Source organism: Ranitomeya variabilis, chromosome 1, assembly GCF_051348905.1.
Source record: "Ranitomeya variabilis isolate aRanVar5 chromosome 1, aRanVar5.hap1, whole genome shotgun sequence".
NCBI lineage: Eukaryota > Metazoa > Chordata > Amphibia > Anura > Dendrobatidae > Ranitomeya > Ranitomeya variabilis.
Genome location: NC_135232.1, coordinates 861,513,698 through 861,536,129, shown reverse-complemented (window position 1 = coordinate 861,536,129; position 22,432 = coordinate 861,513,698). Strand labels below are relative to the sequence as shown.

Here is a 22,432-nt window from a genome sequence, read left to right as displayed (position 1 = left end):
TGTCAGCAATAAGAGACAATACTCTTCTCAACTAAAGTGGATGTGGATTCTGGCTGGCAGGCTGTTAATATATATGTATACAGTGTTTATTGTATGATGTTTAGGTGCTTTGCTGTGAGTTATAATAAGTTGCTGGTCTAGTGCCATCGGGACTGCAATCATTTCAGAGAAAGGTAGCAATTCACATATTGGAGACAGAAATGAGAATGTGAAGTTGAAATCATCACTTCAGGTCTCTTACAGTAAGTTACATATGGATGGTTGACTACATCTGTTCAAAAATGTTCAATGCTCTTGTGACATGATATACTCATTATCACAAGATAAATGTGAACCTAGTTGTCAGTTTTCAATATGAATCTCAAATGGCAATTTCATAAAAAAAAACACTTTGAGATATCATTGCTATCTCATTGTGAGAGAAAAACTTCCTGCTTGTAGAATCATCATTTATATCTGTGGTTGGTGATGAAAGCCAAGGGCTGAGGGTTTAGAAGTTAGGTTTAGTGGAACAAAGGTGCCGATAGGGTTTCGGAATAAATGAGAGGCCACTATTGAAGACAGGAATGGGAAGAAGTGTGAAGCATAAAAATAACAGATACGCTAACATGTTCTAACTCTGATGCAAGAATAAGTGTGTGACAAGCGAAGCTACAGATAATAAGTATAGTACTGGGGGTGAAAACATAGGAATGTAAAATGTTGATGGCAGAAAAAGACCATATTAGTCCCTTCACTCTGTCTCTACATTATTTCCTTTTTTTTATCTTTGGATATAGATGTTTATTTGAGTCATGTATGAATTCACTTACTCAAGATTTTAAAACAGATCACTGAGATTTTGTTCCAAATATCTCTTACATTTAGTGATGAGCGAGTACACTCGGGAGGTCTCCGAGTATTTGTAAGTGCTCGGAGATTTAGTTTTGCATAATTTACAGCTGCTAGCCAGCCTAAATACATGTGGGGGTTGCCTGGTTTGTTGGGAATCCCCACATGTGCTTATGTTGGCTAACAGATGTAAATCATTCAGCTGCGGCGAAGAAAACTAAAATCTCCGAGCACTAAAAAATACTCGGAGATCACCCGAGCGTGCTGGGGAAATCTCGAGTAACGAGTATATTCGCTCATCACTAATTACATTACTTCTGATTGATCACCTAACGATTTTTAAATTGTTTACCTTTTTCTTGTGTTTAGCTTCTTATTTAAGCAATTCTCTCCTTAATGTCTTTTTTTAACTCTCAAAATATTTAAAAGAATAGAATTTGATCATGATCCCCATTCATCTGGCTAAAAAATAATGTCAATTACTTCCATTTGCTATAGTTTAGAAGAAGCGTACTAATGGTGAATATATAGTACTTCTATTTGCTATAGTTTAGAAGGAGCTTACTAATGGTGAATGTATAGTCAAAGAAAAGAACCTTGCATTCACAATGATTACTGCCATAGCTAGATACTGTCTCTGTAACTTATGAAATAAACTAATTTCTATGAACAATCGAGGAAAAGCTGTATTTGGAGTATATTCAAAACATAACCAATATTTTAATTGAACTGGATGTTGCAATTGTAAAATGTGGTCTGTAATTCTGGCTAAAGTTTGATTAGTCTTAAAATTGTTCTTCTGTCACAAAATATTGAGGATCACTGCTCATGAAAGATTACACTGGCCAACAGTGAAAATGTGTCTGAAATGAAAATAGCTGGTTTGTAATAATTTTAGCATCCTAAAAACGAATATGTTACTTAAAAATCATTATTAGCTCTTGTTGCTGAGATACATGTCATCCCTTCACCCCCGGAGCTTTTTCCGTTTTTCCGTTTTCGTTTTTCGCTCCCCTCCTTCCCAGAGCCATAACTTTTTTATTTTTCCGTCAATTTGGCCATGTGAGGGCTTATTTTTTGCGGGACGAGTTGTACTTTTGAACGACATCATTGGTTTTACCATGTCGTGTACTAGAAAACGGGAAAAAAATTCCAAGTGCAGTGAAATTGCAAAAAAAGTGCAATCCCACACTTGTTTTTTGCTTGCCTATTTTGCTAGGTTCACTAAATGCTAAAACTGACCTGCCATTATGATTCTCCAGGTCATTACGAGTTCATAGACACCTAACATGACTAGGTTATTTTTCACCTAAGTGGTGAAAAAAAATTCCAAACTTTGCAAAAAACAAAACAAAACAAAATTGCGCCATTTTCCGATACCCGTAGCGTCTCCATTTTTCGTGATCTGGGGTCGGGTGAGGGTTTATTTTTTGCGTGCCGAGCTGGCGTTTTTAATGATAGCATTTTGGTGCAGATACGTTCTTTTGATCGCCCGTTATTGCATTTTAATGCAATGTCGTGGCGACCAAAAAAACGTAATTCTGGCGTTCCGATTTTTTTTCTCGTTACGCCGTTTTGCGATAAGGTTAATGCTTTTTTTTTATTGCTAGATCGGGCGATTCTGAACGCGGCGATACCAAATATGTGTAGGTTGGGGGTTTTTTTTATTGATTTATTTTGATTGGGGCGAAAGGGGGGTGATTTAAACTTTTATGTTTTTTTTATTTTTTTCACATTTTTAAAAACTTTTTTTTTTTACTTTTGCCATGCTTCTATAGCCTCCATGGGAGGCTAGAAGCAGGCACAGCCCGATCGGCTCTGCTATGCAGCAGCGATCATAAGATCGCTGTTACACAGCAGAATTGCAGGTGTGCTGTGAGCGCCGACCACAGGGGGGCGCTCACAGCCACCGGCAATCAGTAACCATAGAGGTCTCCAGGACCTCTATGGTTACCTTCCTGATGCATCGCCGACCCCCGATCATGTGACGGGGGTCGGCGATGCGCTCATATCCGGCCGCACGGCCGGATGCGGTAGTTAAATGCCGCTGTCTGTGTTTGACAGCGGCATTTAACTAGTTAATAGCGGCGGGTGATCGCGATTTCACCCGCCGCTATTGCGCGCACATGTCAGCTGTAAAAAACAGCTGACATGTCGCGACTTTGATGTGCGCTCACCGCCGGAGCGCACATCAAAGCGGGGGTCCCGACATGTGACATACTATACCGTCACATGTCGGGAAGGGGTTAAGATTATTATGCAGGAAAATAGGGAAATTTTGAATTTTCAACAAATGTGTATTGGTAAACCTGATTACAGACCTGTTGAACCAATGTCAGCCATTTTATTCATTGTGTCTGCATAGTTTGTACTAATTGAAGTCTCTTTCTCTTGTTGCAGTAATTTTGTGGAGAGAATTTACACTTTGAAAATGCCTCGTAAATGTGCAAATATTGTTAACAATTTTTGTTACGTGTGTGGTTATGTGACATTTGCCAACCAAAGAAGACCAATTACTCCACTTGTGAAGACTGCTTACCATCATTACTTTGGTGTAAAGGTTGGTGATCAGGAGAAGCCCTGGGCTCCACACATTTGCTGCAATAGTTGTTCAGTAAATCTGGTTGCATGGTTGAAGAATAAAGGACGTTCTATGCGTTTTGGTGTGCCAATGATTTGGAGGGAGCCAAGAAATCATGTAGACGACTGCTATTTCTGCATGGTTGCTCCTCTTCAGCATGGCATGTCAAGAAAAAAGAAGGGGACTATTGAGTACCCTAACATCCCCTCGGCTATAAGACCAGTCCCACATGGGAAAGATCTTCCCGTTCCTCGCCCTCCAAAGGAATATGTACTGGAATCAGATCAGGAGGAAGAATCGCCCGGAAGTTCATCACAAGATCTTGAATATGATTCACAGTCTGCATCAAATGAACCACATTTGCTTTCTCAGGGTGAACTCAATGATCTGATACGCGACCTGGACCTGTCGAAAGAAAAGGCAGAGCTTCTGGCTTCAAGATTAAAACAATGGAACTTTCTACTGTACAATGTTAAAGTGACTGCCTATAGGCATCGACAAAGAGATTTACATGTTTATTTTAAAAAGCAAGACAATCTCGTTTTCTGCACCAGTGTTGATGGTTTAATGTCCGCTATGAATGTTCAGTACAACCCACTAGATTGGAGACTTTTCATCGACGGTTCAAAGGTTAGTTTAAAAGCTGTACTATTGCACAATGGAAATGTTCTTCCTTCCGTTCCTGTAGGCCATGCTGTTTGCATGAAAGAAACCTACAACAATATGAAACTGCTTCTGGACGCAATAAAATACAGTGACCACCAATGGCAGATCTGTGCAGACTTGAAAGTGGTTGCAATATTGTTAGGCATGCAGTTGGGATACACAAAATATTGCTGTTTCCTATGTGAGTGGGACAGCCGTGCTAGATCTTCTCACTACAATATAAAAGTGTGGCCTACAAGGGACAAAATGTGTCCTGGAATTAAGAATGTTCAACACTGTCCACTTGTTGAACGCAGTAAAATCATTCTGCCGGCGCTACACATTAAACTTGGTCTTATGAAAAATTTTGTTAAGGGAATGAACCAAGAAGGAAATGCTTTTAAGTACCTCAGAGGGAAGTTTCCACAACTCAGTGATGCTAAAGTGAAAGAAGGTGTCTTCATTGGTCCTCAAATTCGTGACCTACTTAGGGATGGAAATTTTGACGAGATCCTACAAGGCAATGAGAAGGCGGCATGGCAAGCCTTCAGAGATGTTGTACGTGGCTTCTTGGGAAACAGACGAGTTGATAACTATGTTGATATTGTGAATAACCTTCTTACGAAGTATCATAAATTAGGCTGCAACATGTCATTAAAAATACACTTTCTGGACTCTCATCTGGATTTCTTCCCGGACAATTGTGGTGCAGTAAGCGATGAGCATGGTGAGCGATTCCACCAAGATATTTTAAATATGGAACAAAGATATCAGGGCAAGTGGAATGCTTCCATGCTTGCAGACTACTGTTGGACATTAATCAGAGATGTACCAGAAGAAAACTTCAATAGACAAGCAAAAAGAAAGCGTTCTCGTGAATAGGTCTTGTCTGAACTGTTGTGTTCAGTTAATGTATTGTGTTCTTGCTATTTTAATCATATTTTAAACAATATTTCAAGTTTGAACATGACATTTGTGTGCAATTTATACTCTTGTAATGAATGCTTCTCGCTACCTACAGCACATACATCCATGGCGTGTATCTAAAAAACGAGAGCTAATTAAACAATTCTGTGGGTATATTTGAGTTTCTCGACCCAAAATTAGTAATATTTGCCTATTTTTATCAAAGAAACATAAAAAAAGTTGTTTTTTGTTGGCCTGTGTTATCAATATTGGATGAATGAGGGTCCAACACCTAATAACCCCACTGGTCAGCTGTCATTAGCTCCTGATCTGTACTGCAAACATTCTCTTGAAGTGCATTGCAGCTTTCTTCAACGCTTACTTATGGACATCAATGGTTCGAATAGCAGCTAACATGTGGAGAAGCTAGGTTTCAGACCTCTGCTGGTATGATATTGGTGACCTATTCTAAGAAGGTTATTATTGAAGAACCCCTTTAAGTTTTAATACAGCCACCAGCAAAATGTAGAATTTATTGGATATAGAACTGACTTAGTAACTCAGTAGCTAGCAAGAGATGTGTTTTACGGTTATTTAAATAGAGATTTGGAGATAAATAAAATAATATATGAGTATATCTTATGTCTTAGTGTGTTGTATTTATTGGTAGCAACGCATACAATTTTTTGTATCATTATTGGGAAAAGGCAAAGAAATGGGGCTGTAATAATCAAGTAAATGCTTCATTATGTCCCATCTAGGCAGCCGCAAGGCATTCTGTCTCACTAGTATTGGTATGTTGAAAATACTTACCATAAAATACTCTAATGATCTATAAGTACCCTGTCCAACAAATGTCAAAATATGAGCACATTACACATAATACATTGCATTGCTCTTCGGCAATACTGTCCAGAATATGAGGAGTTAGATGAAGTTGGCAGCTTAGCCAACATTTTTCAGAATGGATGATGTTTCACTCTAACATCTGTTCATCTATAAACTGCATAGCATGACCCTAAACAAATCATAATCCGATATTTTATTTGTCTAACCTTTGTAGGTTTAGATTTAACAGTTTACATTTTCATCAGTATATTCTCAAAAAGTCTCAACAAATAAATTATCAGTCAGATCAGGTGATCTTGCCAAGGACACATAAGCAGACTTCAATAGGATTTTTGAGCACTTTACGGTGATATTTACATTGTATAACTGCACATAAATTAAAAGGATAATATAAGTAAGATCAATACAATAGGACAACTCATAAACTCTCTCATAGTCTAAAAGAAATAAACCCAGAATGGCCACAGTAAAATATAATTGATTATCACATGAAAATGGCACCTGTCAAGTGACAGCAAATATTAGGTAGCAAGTAAACAGTTCTAGAAGTTAATGTTTGAAGCAGATGAACTAAGCAAGTGTCAATTTGAGTGACTCAGAAAGGGGTGCACTTGTACTGTGGTTATTAGTAGATCACAAAAAAATCATCAGGGAAGGTCAAAGAAAGGAAAATCAGTAAAACACTGGCAGCATCTTGGGATCCCTATTCTCATTGATGAGCATGGGGTGCAAAGTAAAGCTCATCTGATGTGATCCCACAGAAGTTCTAATGCTGCACAAATTGGTGAATAAGTTAAGGTTGGCTATGAATCCTGTCTATTGGCAAATTGACTTTAATTTTCACAAAAACTGGACTATCAAGCAATTTGTCTGGACCGATGAATTACATTTCGTAACGTGTGCGTTTATTACCTCAGGAAGAGATGGCCCAAATATTTACTATGACAAATTACAATGTTTATACTGGGAAACCATATATCTCATTCTTTATGACGATTTGTCTTTGACTCATACATACTTGAACATTGTTGAAGACTAAGTACACTCCTAATGGCAGTCATTGCTTTTCATGTTAATTTTCTCTACAGTACATACTGTCAATGAGCCTATTAATCACTGCCTAAGGAATGTTCTGTTACGCTAATTGGATTAGGTCATGCAAATCAGCACCATCTACTGCTGACAGTTCAGTTTGCAATTGCCCATCAAAGAAATCCCAATGTGCTCGATGGATGACAAGTCCAATGATGTTGCAGTCCATGGTAGCACACTTTGGTCATATAGGCTGTTCACTGTAAGAGGAGTAGACTAGTTTTATTACCGTATATACTCGAGTATAAGCCGACCCGAGTATAAGCCGACCCCCCTAATTTTGCCACAAAAAACTGGGAAAACTTATTGACTCGAGTATAAGCCTAGGGTGGAAAATGCAGCAGGTACCGGTGAATTTCAAAATTAAAAATAGATACTCCATACCGTTCATTATGGCCCCATAGATGCTCCACATAAAGCTGTGCCATATATACAATGCTCTGCACCGTTGCCCCATAGCTGTGCCATATATATAATGCTCTGCACCGTTGCCCCATAGCTGTGCCATATAGTGCTCTGCACCATTGCCCCATAGCTGTGCCATATAGTGCTCTGCACCATTGCCCCATAGCTGTGCCATATATATAATGCTCTGCACCGTTGCCCCATAGTTGTGCCATATATATAATGCTCTGCACCGTTGCCCCATAGCTGTGCCATATATATAATGCTCTGCACCACTGCCCCATAGTTGTGCCATATAGTGCTCTGCACCATTGCCCCATAGCTGTGCCATATAGTGCTCTGCACCGTCCATTATTGCCCCATAGCTGTGCCATATAGTGCTCTGCACCGTCCATTATTGCCCCATAGCTGTGCCATATAGTGCTCTGCACCATTGCCCCATAGCTGTGCCATATAGTGCTCTGCACCATTGCCCCATAGCTGTGCCATATAGTGCTCTGCACCGTCCATTATTGCCCCATAGCTGTGCCATATAGTGCTCTGCACCGTTGCCCCATAGCTGTGCCATATAGTGCTCTGCACCGTCCATTATTGCCCCATAGCTGTGCCATATAGTGCTCTGCACCATTGCCCCATAGCTGTGCCATATAGTGCTCTGCACCATTGCCCCATAGCTGTGCCATATAGTGCTCTGCACCGTCCATTATTGCCCCATAGCTGTGCCATATAGTGCTCTGCACCATTGCCCCATAGCTGTGCCATATAGTGCTCTGCACCGTCCATTATTGCCCCATAGCTGTGCCATATAGTGCTCTGCACCGTTGCCCCATAGCTGTGCCATATAGTGCTCTGCACTGTTGCCCCATAGCTATGCCATATAGTGCTCTGCACCGTTGCCCCATAGCTGTGCCATATAGTGCTCTGCACCGTTGCCCCATAGCTGTGCCATATAGTGCTCTGCACCATTGCCCCATAGCTGTGCCATATAGTGCTCTGCACCGTCCATTATTGCCCCATAGCTGTGCCATATAGTGCTCTGCACCATTGCCCCATAGCTGTGCCATACAGTGCTCTGCACCATTGCCCCATAGCTGTGCCATATAGTGCTCTGCACTGTTGCCCCATAGCTGTGCCATATAGTGCTCTGCACCGTTGCCCCATAGCTGTGCCATATAGTGCTCTGCACTGTTGCCCCATAGCTGTGCCATATAGTGCTCTGCACCGTCCATTATTGCCCCATAGCTGTGCTGCTGCTGCTGCAATAAAAAAAAAAAAAAAACACATACTCACCTGTCTTGCTTGCAGCTCCTCGGCGCCATCTTCCCGGCGTCTCTCCGCACTGACTGATCAGGCAGAGGGCGGCGCGCACACTATATGCGTCATCGCGCCCTCTGCCTGAACAGTCAGAGCGGAGAGAGAGACGCCGGGAAGATGGCGCGACACCCGGACCCGGCGTGTGGAACGAGGAAAGGTGACTATGAGATACTTACCTGCTCCCGGCGTCCCGCTCCTTCCCCCTGCCTGTCTTCGGTGCCGCAGCCTCTTCCTCTATCAGCGGTCACCGGCACCGCTTCATTAGAGAAATGAATAGGCGGCTCCGCCCCTATGGGAGGTGGAGTCGCCTATTCATTTCTCTAATGAGCGGTCCCACGTGACCGCTCAGGGGAAGAGGCTGCGGCACCCGGAGACCGTGGGACGGGCAGGGGGAGCGCCAGGAGCCCCGGAAGCAGGTAAGTATATGACAGTGCTCACCCGCCGACCCCACCACCGATCATGACTCGAGTATAAGCCGAGAGGGCACTTTCAGCCCAAAAATTTGGGCTGAAAATCTCGGCTTATACTCGAGTATATACGGTATGTAAAAAATAGCCCCTTGGACACTTTGGAGAAATGTCCGTACTATTGATTTCACTGTTGATCCACTATGTACAGCAAGTGAAATTGGAGGTCACATATCAAGATGAAGCAGTGACTACGCAAGCCAGCATTTGCATGAATTTAGGCTGCGAGTCAGATGTCCAGTTATAAGTGTTACATAGTCCTCATGTCATTGCTCTCAAACACTAACATGGTGCAAAGCAAGAAGGCATTGGAAATTGCAATGGAGGTTGGCGGTCTATTCCGTTTAGCGATAAGTCCAGCTTATGTCTTGGACACAATGATAGCCGGAAGCTGGACAGGTGGACAATGCCATGAGTAGGCCTTTATGAGAGATTATGAGAGAATGAAACACCAAGTGTATTCACTAGGATTCGGGTGTGGAGTAGCATAAAGTGTAGTAGCCAAACCCCACTAGAATTCAAGTTTAGGTGCATTATTATTATTAATAATAATATTTTTTATTCCTGTAGCTCCAACATATTCCTCAGCACTTTACATTGACGAGGGTAATTGTACAGACAATAGAGACATAACAGTTTAAATATAGAATTTAACAGATGCCAAGAGTAATGAGGGCTATGCTTGTGAGCATACAATCTCTGAGAAGATAGGGGAGATATGAAAGGTAAATGGTAAAAAGTGTTTGGTCCAGTGATCAATATAATAAAGAGGGTATTCCACTAATGCTGAATGAACCAGTTACCATCCATTATCTGTATAAGTACAGGTACAAAGTGCTATTAAAGGGACACTGTCACCTGAATTTGGAAGGAACAATCTTTAGACCTAGGGGTGGGGTTTTCGGGTGTTTGATGCACCCTTTCCTTACCCGCCGGCTGCATGCTGGCTGCAATATTGGATTGAAGTTCATTCTCTGTCCTCCGTAGTACATGCCTGCACAAGGCAAGATTGCCTTGTGCAGGCATGTACTACGGAGAACAGAGAATGAACTTCAATCCAATATTGCAGTCAGCATGCAGCCGGCGGGTAAGGAAAGGGTGCATCAAACACCCGAAAACCCCGCCCCTAGGTCTAAAGATTGTTCCCTCCAAATTCAGGTGACAGTGTCCCTTTAAGGGAGCAGATTTGGAAGAACATTTTGGAAATGCAAAACTCAACTAGTTACATAAGTGAGGTGAGCTGATTGGCCAGTCTAAAGAAGTGCGTTTTTAGGGCAGTCAGTATTGGGAATTAATGGAATAAGTGCATTTCAGAGAAGTGGCACAGTTTTCAAGAAGTCTTGGAGATGGGAGTGAGAGGTTCAGAATATAAAGGATGTTCATCTCAGGTCATTAGCAGAATAATGGGCAGTGGTAGAGTGATAGAGATGAGGGAGGAGATGTACGTAGGGTGGTGCAGAACTGAGAAGAGCTTTGTGGGTAAGAGTCATACATTTATATTTGATTCTGTAGCCGATGGGCAAACACTACAATGACTAGCACAGGGTAGAGAGACATCAGTATAGCAGTTGGAAAGGAATATAATCCTGGCTGCTGCATTCAGGACAGATTGGAAAGGAAAAAGTTTTGTAAGAGGGAGGCCAATTAGTAGAGTGTTACAGTAGTCCAAACAAGAGTGATTAAGAGCAACAGTAGGAGTTTTTGCAGAGTAAAAACTAAGAAAATGTCAAATTCTTTAAATGTTTTGAGGTGTAAGTGACATGAATGAGCGAGTGATCGTATGTGGGGAGTGAAGGAAAGATCTGAGTCACATATTACACCAAGAGATCAGGTGTGTTACAAGGGAGTAATAGTAGAAGCACACACTCAAATGGACATATTGAGTTTGGAAAGGTTAGTAGGGAGAGGAAACAAGAGAAGTTCAGGTTTTGACTGATTCAGTTTTAGAAAGAGGGATGATATGATGTTAGAGAGAGCAGAAAGATAATCTTTGGGTGTCATCAGCATATGGATGGTACTGAAAATCGAATTTATGATGGTTTGTCCAGCAAGGGCCGTGTATAGTGAGAAGAGGAGGGAACCTAAAACTAAACCCTGAAGAACCCCAAAACAGTAAAGGGAAGAGGAGAGGAATACAGTGGGTACGGAAAATATTCATACCCCTTTACATTTTTCACTCTTTGTTTCATTGCAGCCATTTGGTAAATTCAAAACATTATTTTTTTCTCATTAATGTATAATCTGCACCCCATCTTGACTAAAAAAAACTGAAATGTAGAAATTTTTGCAAATTTAATAAAAAGCAAAAACACAAAATATCACATGGTCATAAGTATTCAGACCCTTTGCTCAGACACTCATATTTAAGTCACATGCTGTCCATTTCCTTGTGATCCTTGAGATGGTTCTACTCCTTCATTGGAGGCCTGCTGTGTTTAACTAAACTGACAGGACTTGTTTTGGAAAGGTCCACACCTGTCTATATAAGACCTCACAGTTCACAGTGCATGTCAGACCAAATGAGAATCATGAGGTCAAAGGAACTGTCCAAGGAGCTCAGAGACAGAATTGTGGCAAGGCACAGATCTGCCCAAGATTACAACAGAATTTCTGCAGTACTCAAGGTTCATAAGAGCACAGTTGCCTCGATAATCCTTAAATGGAAGAAGTTTGGGACCACCAGAAGTATTCCCAGACCTGGCCATCCAGCCAAACTGAGCAATCGTGGAAGAAGAGCCTTGGTGAGAGAGGTAAAGAGGAACTCCAAGATCACTGTATCTGAGCTCCAGAGATGGAGTTGGGAGATGGGAGAATGTTCCACAGAGTCAACTATCACTGCAGCCCTCCATCAGTCGGTCCTTTATGGCAGAGTGGCACGACAGAAGCCTCTCCTCAGTGCAAGACATATGAAAGCCAGCATAGAGTTTGCTTAAAAACTCATGAAGGACTCCCAAACTATGAGAAATAGGATTCTCTGGTCTGATGAGATGAAGATAGACCTTTTAGTGATAATTCTAAGTGGTATGTGTGGATAAAACCAGGCACTGCTCATCACCTGCCCAATACAATTGCAACAGTGAAACATGGTGGTGGTAGCATCATGCTGTGGGGTTGTTATTTAGCTGCAGGGACAGGACGACTGGTTGTCATTAGAGGAAACATGAATGCGGCCAAGTGCAGAGATATCCTTGATGAAAACCTCTTACAGAGTGCTCTGGACCTCAGACTTGGCCGAATGTTCACCTTCCAATGACAATGACCCTAAGCAAACAGATAAAATAATAAAGGAGTGGCTTCAGAACAACTCTGTGACTATTCTTGACTGGCCCAGCCAGAACCCTGACCTAAACCCAATTGAGCATCTCTGGAGAGTCCTGAAAATGGCTGTCCACCAATGTTCACCATACAACCAGACGGAACTGGAGAGGATCTGCAAGGGAGAATGGCAGAGGATCACCAAATCTAGGTGTGAAAAACTTGTTGCATCATTCCCAAGAAGAATCGTGGCTGTACTAGCTCAAAAGCGTGCTTCTACTCAATACTGAGCAAAGGGTCTGAATACTTATGACCATGTGATATTTCAGTTTTCTTTTTTAATAAATTTGCAAAAATTACTACATTTCTGTATTTTTCAGTCAAAATTGGGTGCAGAGAGTATATTAATGTGAAAAAATGAACTTTTTTGAATTTACCAAATGGCTGCAATGAAACAAAGTGTGAAAAATGTAATGGGGTCTGAATACTTTCTGTACCCACTGTAGGTGCCAGCAAAAGATCTAGTGAAAGAGCGGTCAGAGAGGTAGGAGGAGAACCAAGAGAGAGCAGTCTCCTTGAGCCCAATAGAGCAAAAAATAGTGAGTAGAAGCTGGTGATCCACAATGTCGTATGCTTCAGAGAGATCCAGGAGAAATGGCAGGGAGCAGTGACCATTAGATTTAGCTGTAAATTGATTTATTAGAGACTTTAGTAAAGGCAGTTTCAGTAAAGTGTAAACAGCAAAAACTGGATTGTAAAGGGTAAAAAGAGCATTATCTGAAAGATAGTGAATGAGATGGGAGTTGAAAAAACATTGCTTTTTTAAGTAATGGGTGTGTGCTGGCATGTTTGAAAGAACCAGAGATGCCACTATTTCACCAAAGTGTTCCAGAAAACTTCTTTCAACATAATGCCAGGCTATATGATAGCCATGCTATTGTGACTAAACTGCATGTCCTAAACTTTCTGCTATGGCCTGCATCACCTTTTGAATTAACTCCCTTCAACACATCTAGAAGTCATTGGTCAGCAATTGGAAAGCGAGCTGCCAGCAGCTGATCTAGATGATTTGTGTCCCCAAGTGTATTCATTGTGACAGAACCTTCCTCAGTCACCATTACCCTAATTGATAGCATTACAAGGTGTGAAAGTTAATGCATTTTTGTGTGTCACACTTATACATGATACAGGATAAACTGATGTTTTTGCTTCCATTCTCACAATTTGCATGTCAGTAACATGTTTATCGATCTTGTGATTTCCATAATTCCATTACATTTTCTTCTTGGTGTTGCAACATCAGTGTTGAGGAGTATTTATGTATATATAATCAAAAAAGACAATTTCTCTCATTGAGCCTTCAACAATGTCCTTGAATTGACCCCATAGTTCACAATAGAGTCTAGATGAGTCTATTATAATCATTCTTATTAATGACTTTGAATGCAAAATCCATTACAGATTTTTTTCTTCTTAAGAATGCAGAAATGAAATCATCTGCTTCTGATAATCTAATTTCAAAGTGCTTTAATCCTTCTTATTTTGTGCAAATGACCTAATGCAAATTGCATCAGCAATAGCCTCCATTGCTTGGGATGTCTACTTGAAAGATGGCACAATGAATAAACAACATGTTTATCATTAGTGTAAGTCAACACATTACCATAAATGTATGTCTTTTTCAGAACCTCATATTGTACTTTTATATATCTGTCATAAAGCCTCTTCTGTTTAGACTAAGTGCACAATTAAGAGCATGTTTCTTTCTGTATACACGTTTGTTCATAACTGCCTTGTTATTTGCAGCGCTAGGTGTGCAAATTGAAACACCAAAGAAAGTTCCAAGCCACTATAAAACAGTACAGGGATATTTCTTACCTCAGTAATGAAGGATTTTGCAGTTGTTGGACTCATAACAAGAATGGCTCTTCTTAGTGTGTCCCTGTAGCGATTTAGCTCTTCAATACGCATAGTGGCAAAGAGTCCCGTGATCATCTTATTAATGTTGTTTTCCACCTTCTGCAAAGCTACATCCATTCCCTGCTGAGATACTCTATCCAAAAACTCTTGTATTCCACGGATATCTAGGAACATCAAAAGTCCATCAAAATGCTAATCAGTTAACAGAAACACATCCATTAAATGCCTAGCCTGGTTTAGAAGTCGTTTTCTCAGTATCATGAAATGGAAGGTTAAGCTTCACATATGTTAAACTGTATTATACCACTGTTTCAAAGTGGACACAGATTGCATTTGTTATAAATTTCGAGAGTTGCCTTCACTTGATGACACTAACATGAATGAAAATAGAAATCAAAACAAAACATAGAAAATAGATAAAAAAACAAATTAACTGAATCAATTTATGCCAATTATCATTTTATTCCATGCAATTTTCATCAAATAATTGCCTATTTCTTCATAAAACTCAAGTGACTAGTTTTATGGATTTTTTTTTATTCACCACTTGCATTCTAGTATGACAGGCTTTGTTGTTATTTTTAGGCAATATTGTGAATAAATTAATATAAGTGTCTAGGTAATTTTCTAAGTATGGAGTCCAGGCAATGATGTCTACACTCATAAAAAAAATTAGCTATGGCTGGCTATACATTCTAGATCTAAGTTGGTTAAACTTTCTTTTAACTAACTTATCATTCACAACCCACAAATTCACATACACATTCAACATGGCCAAAATTCTCTAAAGGGATAGGTGAATAGGTTTCTGTCAGACACTTCTAGCAGCAGTTTTATCTCTCATAAATGCAAAAAGATCCGTTATTTTTTCTAACTGCATTCCTACTTCTGACATTAGCCACCATAGGCACAGATGGGAGATCAGCATCAATATTTGATCAGTCAGGGCTGCCAGAATCAGCAGGTTCAAAGGAAATTAACTAATGTGTATGAGCAACTCAGAGACGTATCTGGGGTGGGGGTTGAGCTGGGAATTTGTCCTGGGCACAACCGGCAGGGAGGCACCATCACACAATAAAGCTGCAGGAAGTGGCAGTCCAAGATGTCTCCCCAGCGGTTGCATTTTGCCAACCCTGTACTGAGAGTCAGCCATTCTCTGAGCCAGCTGTCAAGCTGACAGGAAGCTCAGAGAAGGTGCAACAGGCCAGCCCTCAGTGTTCAATTATATTCAAAAATTTTAGGCATGAGTACAATTGAAGCCCTGACTGCTGGCACTTCTGGGTCTAGGCAACCCCAGTAGAGTGATCAGGTCAGCTGATAACTCAGATGATGTCACTCTCCAGCACCGTAAAGGTGCGGTGAATGCCAGTCAGGTAAACGCTCCCCTGACAGTAGATGTATTGGGATTGGTGCTGTGGACACAGTATGAGGAGTGGGGGGAATTGATGATGCAGACACATGAGGAGGAGGAGTAAAGATTGGTTCTGTATACACAATTTGAGGATCAGTAAAGATTGGTGCTGTGTACACAGTATGAGGAGCGGGAAAGATAAGTGAAGTGCTCACAATATGAGGAGTAGGATAGATTAATGCTGCAGACACAGTATGAGAACCAGGTAAAATTGCAGTATGAGGAGAGGGGCTATTGGAATGGACACAGATTGAGGAGCTCAGGGTGGGATTGGTGTGAACAGTTTGAGGAGAGGGGGATTTGTGCAGACACAGTATGAGGAGCTGAAGTGAGAGCATTGGTGCAAATATGAGTATACAGTATGGAGGGCGAGGGGGACCTGTGAGGAGACAATATGTCACTATGGGCAGTGAAGGGCACCTGAGAAGAGACAGTATGGGGGTTTGGGAAGCAGGGGGGCAATCAGTGAGGAAACAGTATAGGGAGTGTGAAATTTGTGAGGAAACAGTGTGAGGAATGGGGGGTAATGTGTGCAGAAGTTGTATGAGGATGTATGAGGATACATTATGGAGAGCAAGGGGATAAATATATGAGGAGACAGTATGATTAGGGAGGGGAAAATGTTTGAGGAGACTATTGAGAGGAATAATGTGAGGAGACGTTAATGGGGAGAAAAATGAGAAGCGGCACAGAATAGAGACTGGGTAGGGTGGGGAGCAGTATGGGGGAACAGTGAGGAAACAGCAAAGAGGGGGCAGAATGCTGCAGCTACGCAATGTACTATGTGGGCTGCGCAATATACAATGTGGGCTGCGCAATATACTACGTAGGCTGTGCAATGTACTACGCGGGCTGCGCAATGTACTACGTGGGCTGAGCAATGTACTGCGTTGGCTGCGCAATGTACTGCGTTGGCTGCGTAATGTACTGCGTTGGCTGTGCAATGTACTGTGTGGGCTGTGCAATGTACTGCGTGGCTGCGCAATGCACTGCGTGGGCTGCACAATGCACTGCGTGGGCTGCGCAATGCACTGCGTGGGCTGCGCAATGCACTGCTTGGGCTGCACAATGTACTGCGTGGGCTGCGCAATGTACTGCGTGGGCTGCGCAATGTACGGCGTGGGCTGCACAATGTACTGCGTGGGCTGCACAATGTACTGCATGGGCTGCGCAATGTACTGCATGGGCTGTGCTATACACTGCGCATACATATTCTAGAATACCCGATGCATTAGAATCGGGCCACCATCTAGTAGGTTCATAAAGTGACAGCATAATGATACTCACTTCCAAATATATTTTAAAGTTTTCTTTAATATGCACAATGTCAGAAAACCCCTATCAAGCATAATATAGACTTTTGACTGCCAACTTTCTATGATGTTGGTTCTGTCCAGGTCAATTGTAAGATCAATTTCAGTGCAAGTAAAGGAAGTAATTCCAATTAAAGTGAGTCTGTAACCAGACAGACTTTGATTCCCACAATATGTCATTTACTAGGTTGCTTTCTTGGATTTTGATAAAATCGCTGTTTGATGAGCAGTAGAGGTGAACGGATCAATTTAAGGAGTACCGACTGATCTGACAGTGGTTGTCAGTACCTGGGCCATCAAAGATCTATGGTTTCCAATGGGCTGTGCAATGTACTACGTTGGAGGACCGACTGATCTGACAGTGGCTGTCAGTACCTGGGCCATTAAAGATCTATGGTTTCCAATGGGCTGCGCAATGTACTACGTGGGAGTACCGACTGATCTGACAGTGGTTGTCAGTACCTGGGCCATCAAAGATCTATGGTTCCCAATGGATCACAGTTTGTACAGAAAAGATGTTTCCATCTCCAGAGTGATTAGGTAAGCCTCTCCTGTAGAATGTAACATCTTATGGTCAGCAGGGTCCTATCTTTCTTTCTCCTGCAGAATGTATGCTCTCATATTCAGTGGGATTCTCTCTCTCCTAGAGTACAATCTCTTATGGTCAGTAGTGTCTTCTCTCTTTCCTAGTGTGTAAGCTCTTATGGTCAGCAGTGTCTTCTCTCTCCTATAGAGTGTAAGCTCTTATGATCAGTGGGGTCCTCTCACTCTTTCTCCTGTAAAGTGAAGGCTCTTAGGGTATGTGCACACGTCCGGATTTCTTGCAGAAATTTCCTGAAGAAAACCAGAAATTTTCTGCAAGAAATCCGCATTTTTTTTTTTATTTTTTCCCGTTTTTTTCGCATTTTGCAAGCGAAATTAGCTTGCAGAATGCTAAAGTTTTCCAAGCGATCTGTAGCATCGCTTGGAAAACTGACAGGTTGGTCACACTTGTCAAACATAGTGTTTGACAAGTGTGACCAACTTTTTAATATAGATGCTGCCTATGCAGCATCTATAGTAAAAGATAGAATGTTTAAAAATAATTTAAAAAAAACAAAAAAAATGGTTATACTCACCTGCAGACAGCGGATCTCCTCAGCGGCGTCCGTTCCTATAGATGCTGTGTGTGTACAGGACCTTCCATGACGTTGCGGTCACGTGAGCGGTCACATGACCGGTTTCGCGACCAATCACAAGACCGTGACGTCATCGCAGGTCCTTCACCGCACACCAGCTATAGGAACCGAAGCGGCAGCATGCACCGGAGAGGCGGGAAGACTCCGGAGGCCATCAAAGGTGAGTATATGACTATTTTTAATTTTAATTCTTTTTTTTTTACCAATTATATGGTGCCCAGTCCGTGGTGGAGTCTCCTCTCCTCCACCCTGGGTACCAACCGCACATAATCTGCTTACTTCCCGCATGGTGTGCACAGCCCCATGCGGGAGGTAAGCAGATCAATGCACTCCTAGGTGTGCGGAATCCCCTCAATTCCGCATTTTTAATGAACATGTTGCTTTTTTTTCCGCGATGCGATTTTTTTCGCGGAAAAAAATGCAACATTTGCACAAAAAATGCGGAATACACTGTAAATAATAGGAGGCATATGTTAGCATTTTTTTCGCATTTTTATCACGTTTTTATAGCGAAAAAACGTGAAAAAAACGCGAAAAATACTGAACGTGTGCACATGGCCTTATGGTCATCAGGGTCCCCTCTCTCTCTTGTAGAGTGTAAGCTCTTATAATCAGCAGGGTCCTCTCTCTCTTTTTCTCTCTCTTTCTCTCCTGTAGACAGTAAGCTTTTATGATAGTGGTGTTCTCTATCTCTCCTGTACAATTGAAGCTCTCCTGATTAGTGTGGTCATCTCTCTCATGTAGAGTGTGAGCTCCTTTGATCAGCGGGGTCACTTATCCTGTGTAGTGTAGGCTCTTACGAGCCACGGGGTCCTTTCTCTCTACTGTAGAGTGTAAGCTTTTATGGTCAAAGAGGTTCTCTCTTTCTCCTATACCTCACATGCATGTACTTTCCAAGCAATTACTAGCTTTCCAGTATTGAGATGCATACAAATTTACACCCCAGAAATCAAATATATGGGGAAAGTTCAACAAAGCCAGTGAGTTCAAATTTCTAAAAATCATCTCTAGTCAGCAGAGGATTATCAGTAATTAGTAACTCTTCTGACATGTAGTTCTCCATATTCATGAGCTCTATAGATCTGTGCCCCCTCCACTGATTGCAGCTTCATGCCTATGCACAATTCACACAGAAAGCTGACAATCAGTGGTGTTGGTGGATATTATATAGCAATCAGTATTCAGACAACTGGTAGTTCTGCATCAGATAAAATTGTGATTTTATCAAAACAGCAGCAAGCAGCCTAGTAAGTGATGCATCACTAAATCACAGTCTCTGTCCCTACATCATACTGCTCTCAGATGGGTGTAAGATTCTTTAGTAATCCAATAATAATGAACTACATAGCCATAAAATACTAAAATATGGTGCTTGATACAAGGACATAATATAAATGAATAATCTTTGCATTGTTTTACACGGAAGAAGATCCATAAGAAGCTGCTAAGGGGTTAACAAGGTTATTAATAGTTTTAGGACTATCTTAGGATATATTGCATGCCTTAATATTTTCTGTAAATCATATATATATGCTTCAGTATAACAATAAACACTTGAAAGTATTTATCAGATGAAACAGTAAAATAGAGTTCCAGAAAGAAAATGGTGCTCCAAGTAGTATGTGTCAAAAAACAAAGAGTCTGCCTAGTGTTCTTTCTCTTGTAGTACTGACACCAGTCATGCCCGCAGTGTCAGCTAATTAAATTATATAAATGCCAGGTTGGCGCTATAATTGGGAATGACATTTGTTAGAACAGGTTAGAAAATCCTGCATACTGACATTAACTTTTGCTAGCAAGAATAGAAACATAAATGTTAGACAGCTATTGAGTTTATCTGCACGAGTTGAACTTTCATGCAGGTTTATCACAATAGATGATATGATGATAATGAGCACAGAATGGATTGCAGATATTTTTAAAGGAAAAGCTAAAGCACATACTTTTATGACAGCAGCATGGATGGAGGAAAATATCACAAGAAATGTATTTAGTTATAAGGCAATATATGTATAATTTAAGGATCAATGCCCATCACAACTAATAATCTCATTTGTCCAGCAAAAATTAATATAAAAAAATGGACTTTGTTAAATGGAACACGTTTATGGCTGTTAGGAATAGCGGAATGTGCCAAGTAATAGAGAGGTTGATACGAGGTGCGTTCGCAGCCCGGGGTCCACCGTGCAGAGATACCTGCTGCAAAGTAATGGCGGATGGACACTGAGCTCACACGTGGGTTAAACTTCACCCCGTGTGAAATGAAAGCGAGCTCTGTTGCCTCACAGAGTCACGCTGTACACATGGAATAATACCCTAACTAGGGTTGTGCTTGCTCTGGAACTCTTCTGTGATAACCGCACACATGAAGGAACCAGATGCTAAGCCAAGGCTAATTGCCCCCACTCACGCTAGCTGCCTACCTGAGTGTACAGTACCACAGCTACAGCTTCACACCACATATAAACTGAGTGGTAGAGTATCCAGTGGCAACAGCCAAACACAAATGATACTAGCGCATGGCCGTGCGGCCATGCAAACCATTTATAGTTGTAGCTCTCCAGGACCTTCCTAGTGGACCAATAGGAGCTGCTACAGGACCTGAGCGTGTGACCCCCAACCCCCAATGAGAAGTCTTCCCTTGGGCATGCTCAGAAGGAGAGAAGCAGGACTTAAGGTACCTTCACACGAAGCGACGCTGCAGCGATAGCGACAACAACGCCGATCGCTGCAGCGTCGCTGTTTGGTCACTGGAGAGCTGTCACACAGACCGCTCTCCAGCGACCAACGATGCCGAGGTCCCCGGGTAACCAGGGTAAACATCGGGTTGCTAAGCGCAGGGCCGCGCTTAGTAACCCAATGTTTACCCTGGTTACCAGCATAAAATGTAAAAAAAACAAACAGCACATACTTACAAGCGTCCCCCAGGGTCCGCTTCCTGCACTGTGTGAGCGCCGGCAGTAGCAGGGCACAGCGGTGACGTCACCGCTGTGCTGTGCTTTCACTTTCACTTTGCGGCGCTCAGTCAGTGTGGGAAGCGGACACCGGGGGACGCATGTAAGTATGTACTGTTTGTTTTTTTTACATTTTACGCTGGTAACCAGGGTAAACATCGGGTTACTAAGCGCGGCCCTGCGCTTAGTAACCCGATGTTCACCCTGGTTACCAGTGTAAAATATCGCTGGTATCGTTGCTTTTGGTGTCAAACACGATGATACACGGCGATCGGACGACCAAATAAAGTTCTGAACTTTATTCAGCGACCAGCGACATCACAGCAGGATCCTGATCGCTGCTGCGTGTCAAACTAAATGATATCGCTAGCCAGGACGCTGCAACGTCACGGATCGCTAGCGATATCGTTACAAAGTCGTTTCGTGTGAAGGTACTTTTAGTCCTAGGAGCACCTGCTTGCCGCCGAACAGTACTGGTTATAATGGCTGAACCTGTAAGGGCAGCAGTAACCAAACAGTGCAGTATCTGTCCGAGCCAGGTGCTGGGACCGACGTCTCCACTGAGCAGGCTCTACTGCGGCTCGAGAAGAATGGGAGATCACAGTGGACATGGTTCGAGATTCCCCCTGTGCAGCGGCAGGAGCTCGACACCTAACAATGGCCCCTTGGGATCAACACAGACACTCAAAGCAAAGGGGTTTAATAAAAATTGAATTACACTATATTTTTTTAGATTTCTTTCCTTTTCAATGAATTGACTTTGATTTGAGTATACGGACTCAGAAAACAATGAGGACCCTTAGTGAGGGTTGTGAGTTGTCAATTTTTGCAAAAATAACAAATAATTCCTCATTTATTTTTTTATTTCAGCAGGATGCAGCCAAGTCCTGTATTGTTGGTGGGGAGCCCACCTGATCTGGTAGTATGGACATCACTAATAAGCTGTAAGCCGACATGGTGAACTACAAATCTGTGTGACTGGCACTTTATACAAGACTTATTTGCATGCATTTATAATACTGAGCAACCACCAACTCCTTATGGATAACAGATGTATGTGGTGGTTGTTCATCAATATTTTGTATCTTTTCTTCCTCTGCCTTTTATCGTGGAACCCTTCTGCATCCTTAATATTAGTATTGTGACCAGGTATTGGTAAGTATGGATTTTTTTTCTATATTTTTTTTTACTGATTTACACTGTCGAGCATAGGTTGCTTGTACGGATGCATTTCAGACCTTCTGCAAGCTTGGTTTACTCTTCCAGCCCATACATTTTCTTCAATCACAGCCTGATTGGAAGTACTAAATT

The 22,432-nt window shown here is 41.8% G+C and overlaps 1 protein-coding gene across 2 annotated transcripts in view; it reads right to left on the bottom strand.

Annotated features, from left to right (window-relative positions):
* Positions 1 to 22,432, bottom strand: part of GRID2 (glutamate ionotropic receptor delta type subunit 2) — a 1,941,594-nt gene that overhangs the window by 1,129,982 nt on the left and 789,180 nt on the right. For both annotated transcript variants that reach the window (XM_077277244.1, XM_077277251.1), the window contains exon 4: positions 14,224 to 14,429. In XM_077277244.1, coding sequence (XP_077133359.1) covers positions 14,224 to 14,429 — 206 coding nt within the window. The remainder of the gene's footprint in view (positions 1 to 14,223; positions 14,430 to 22,432) is intronic.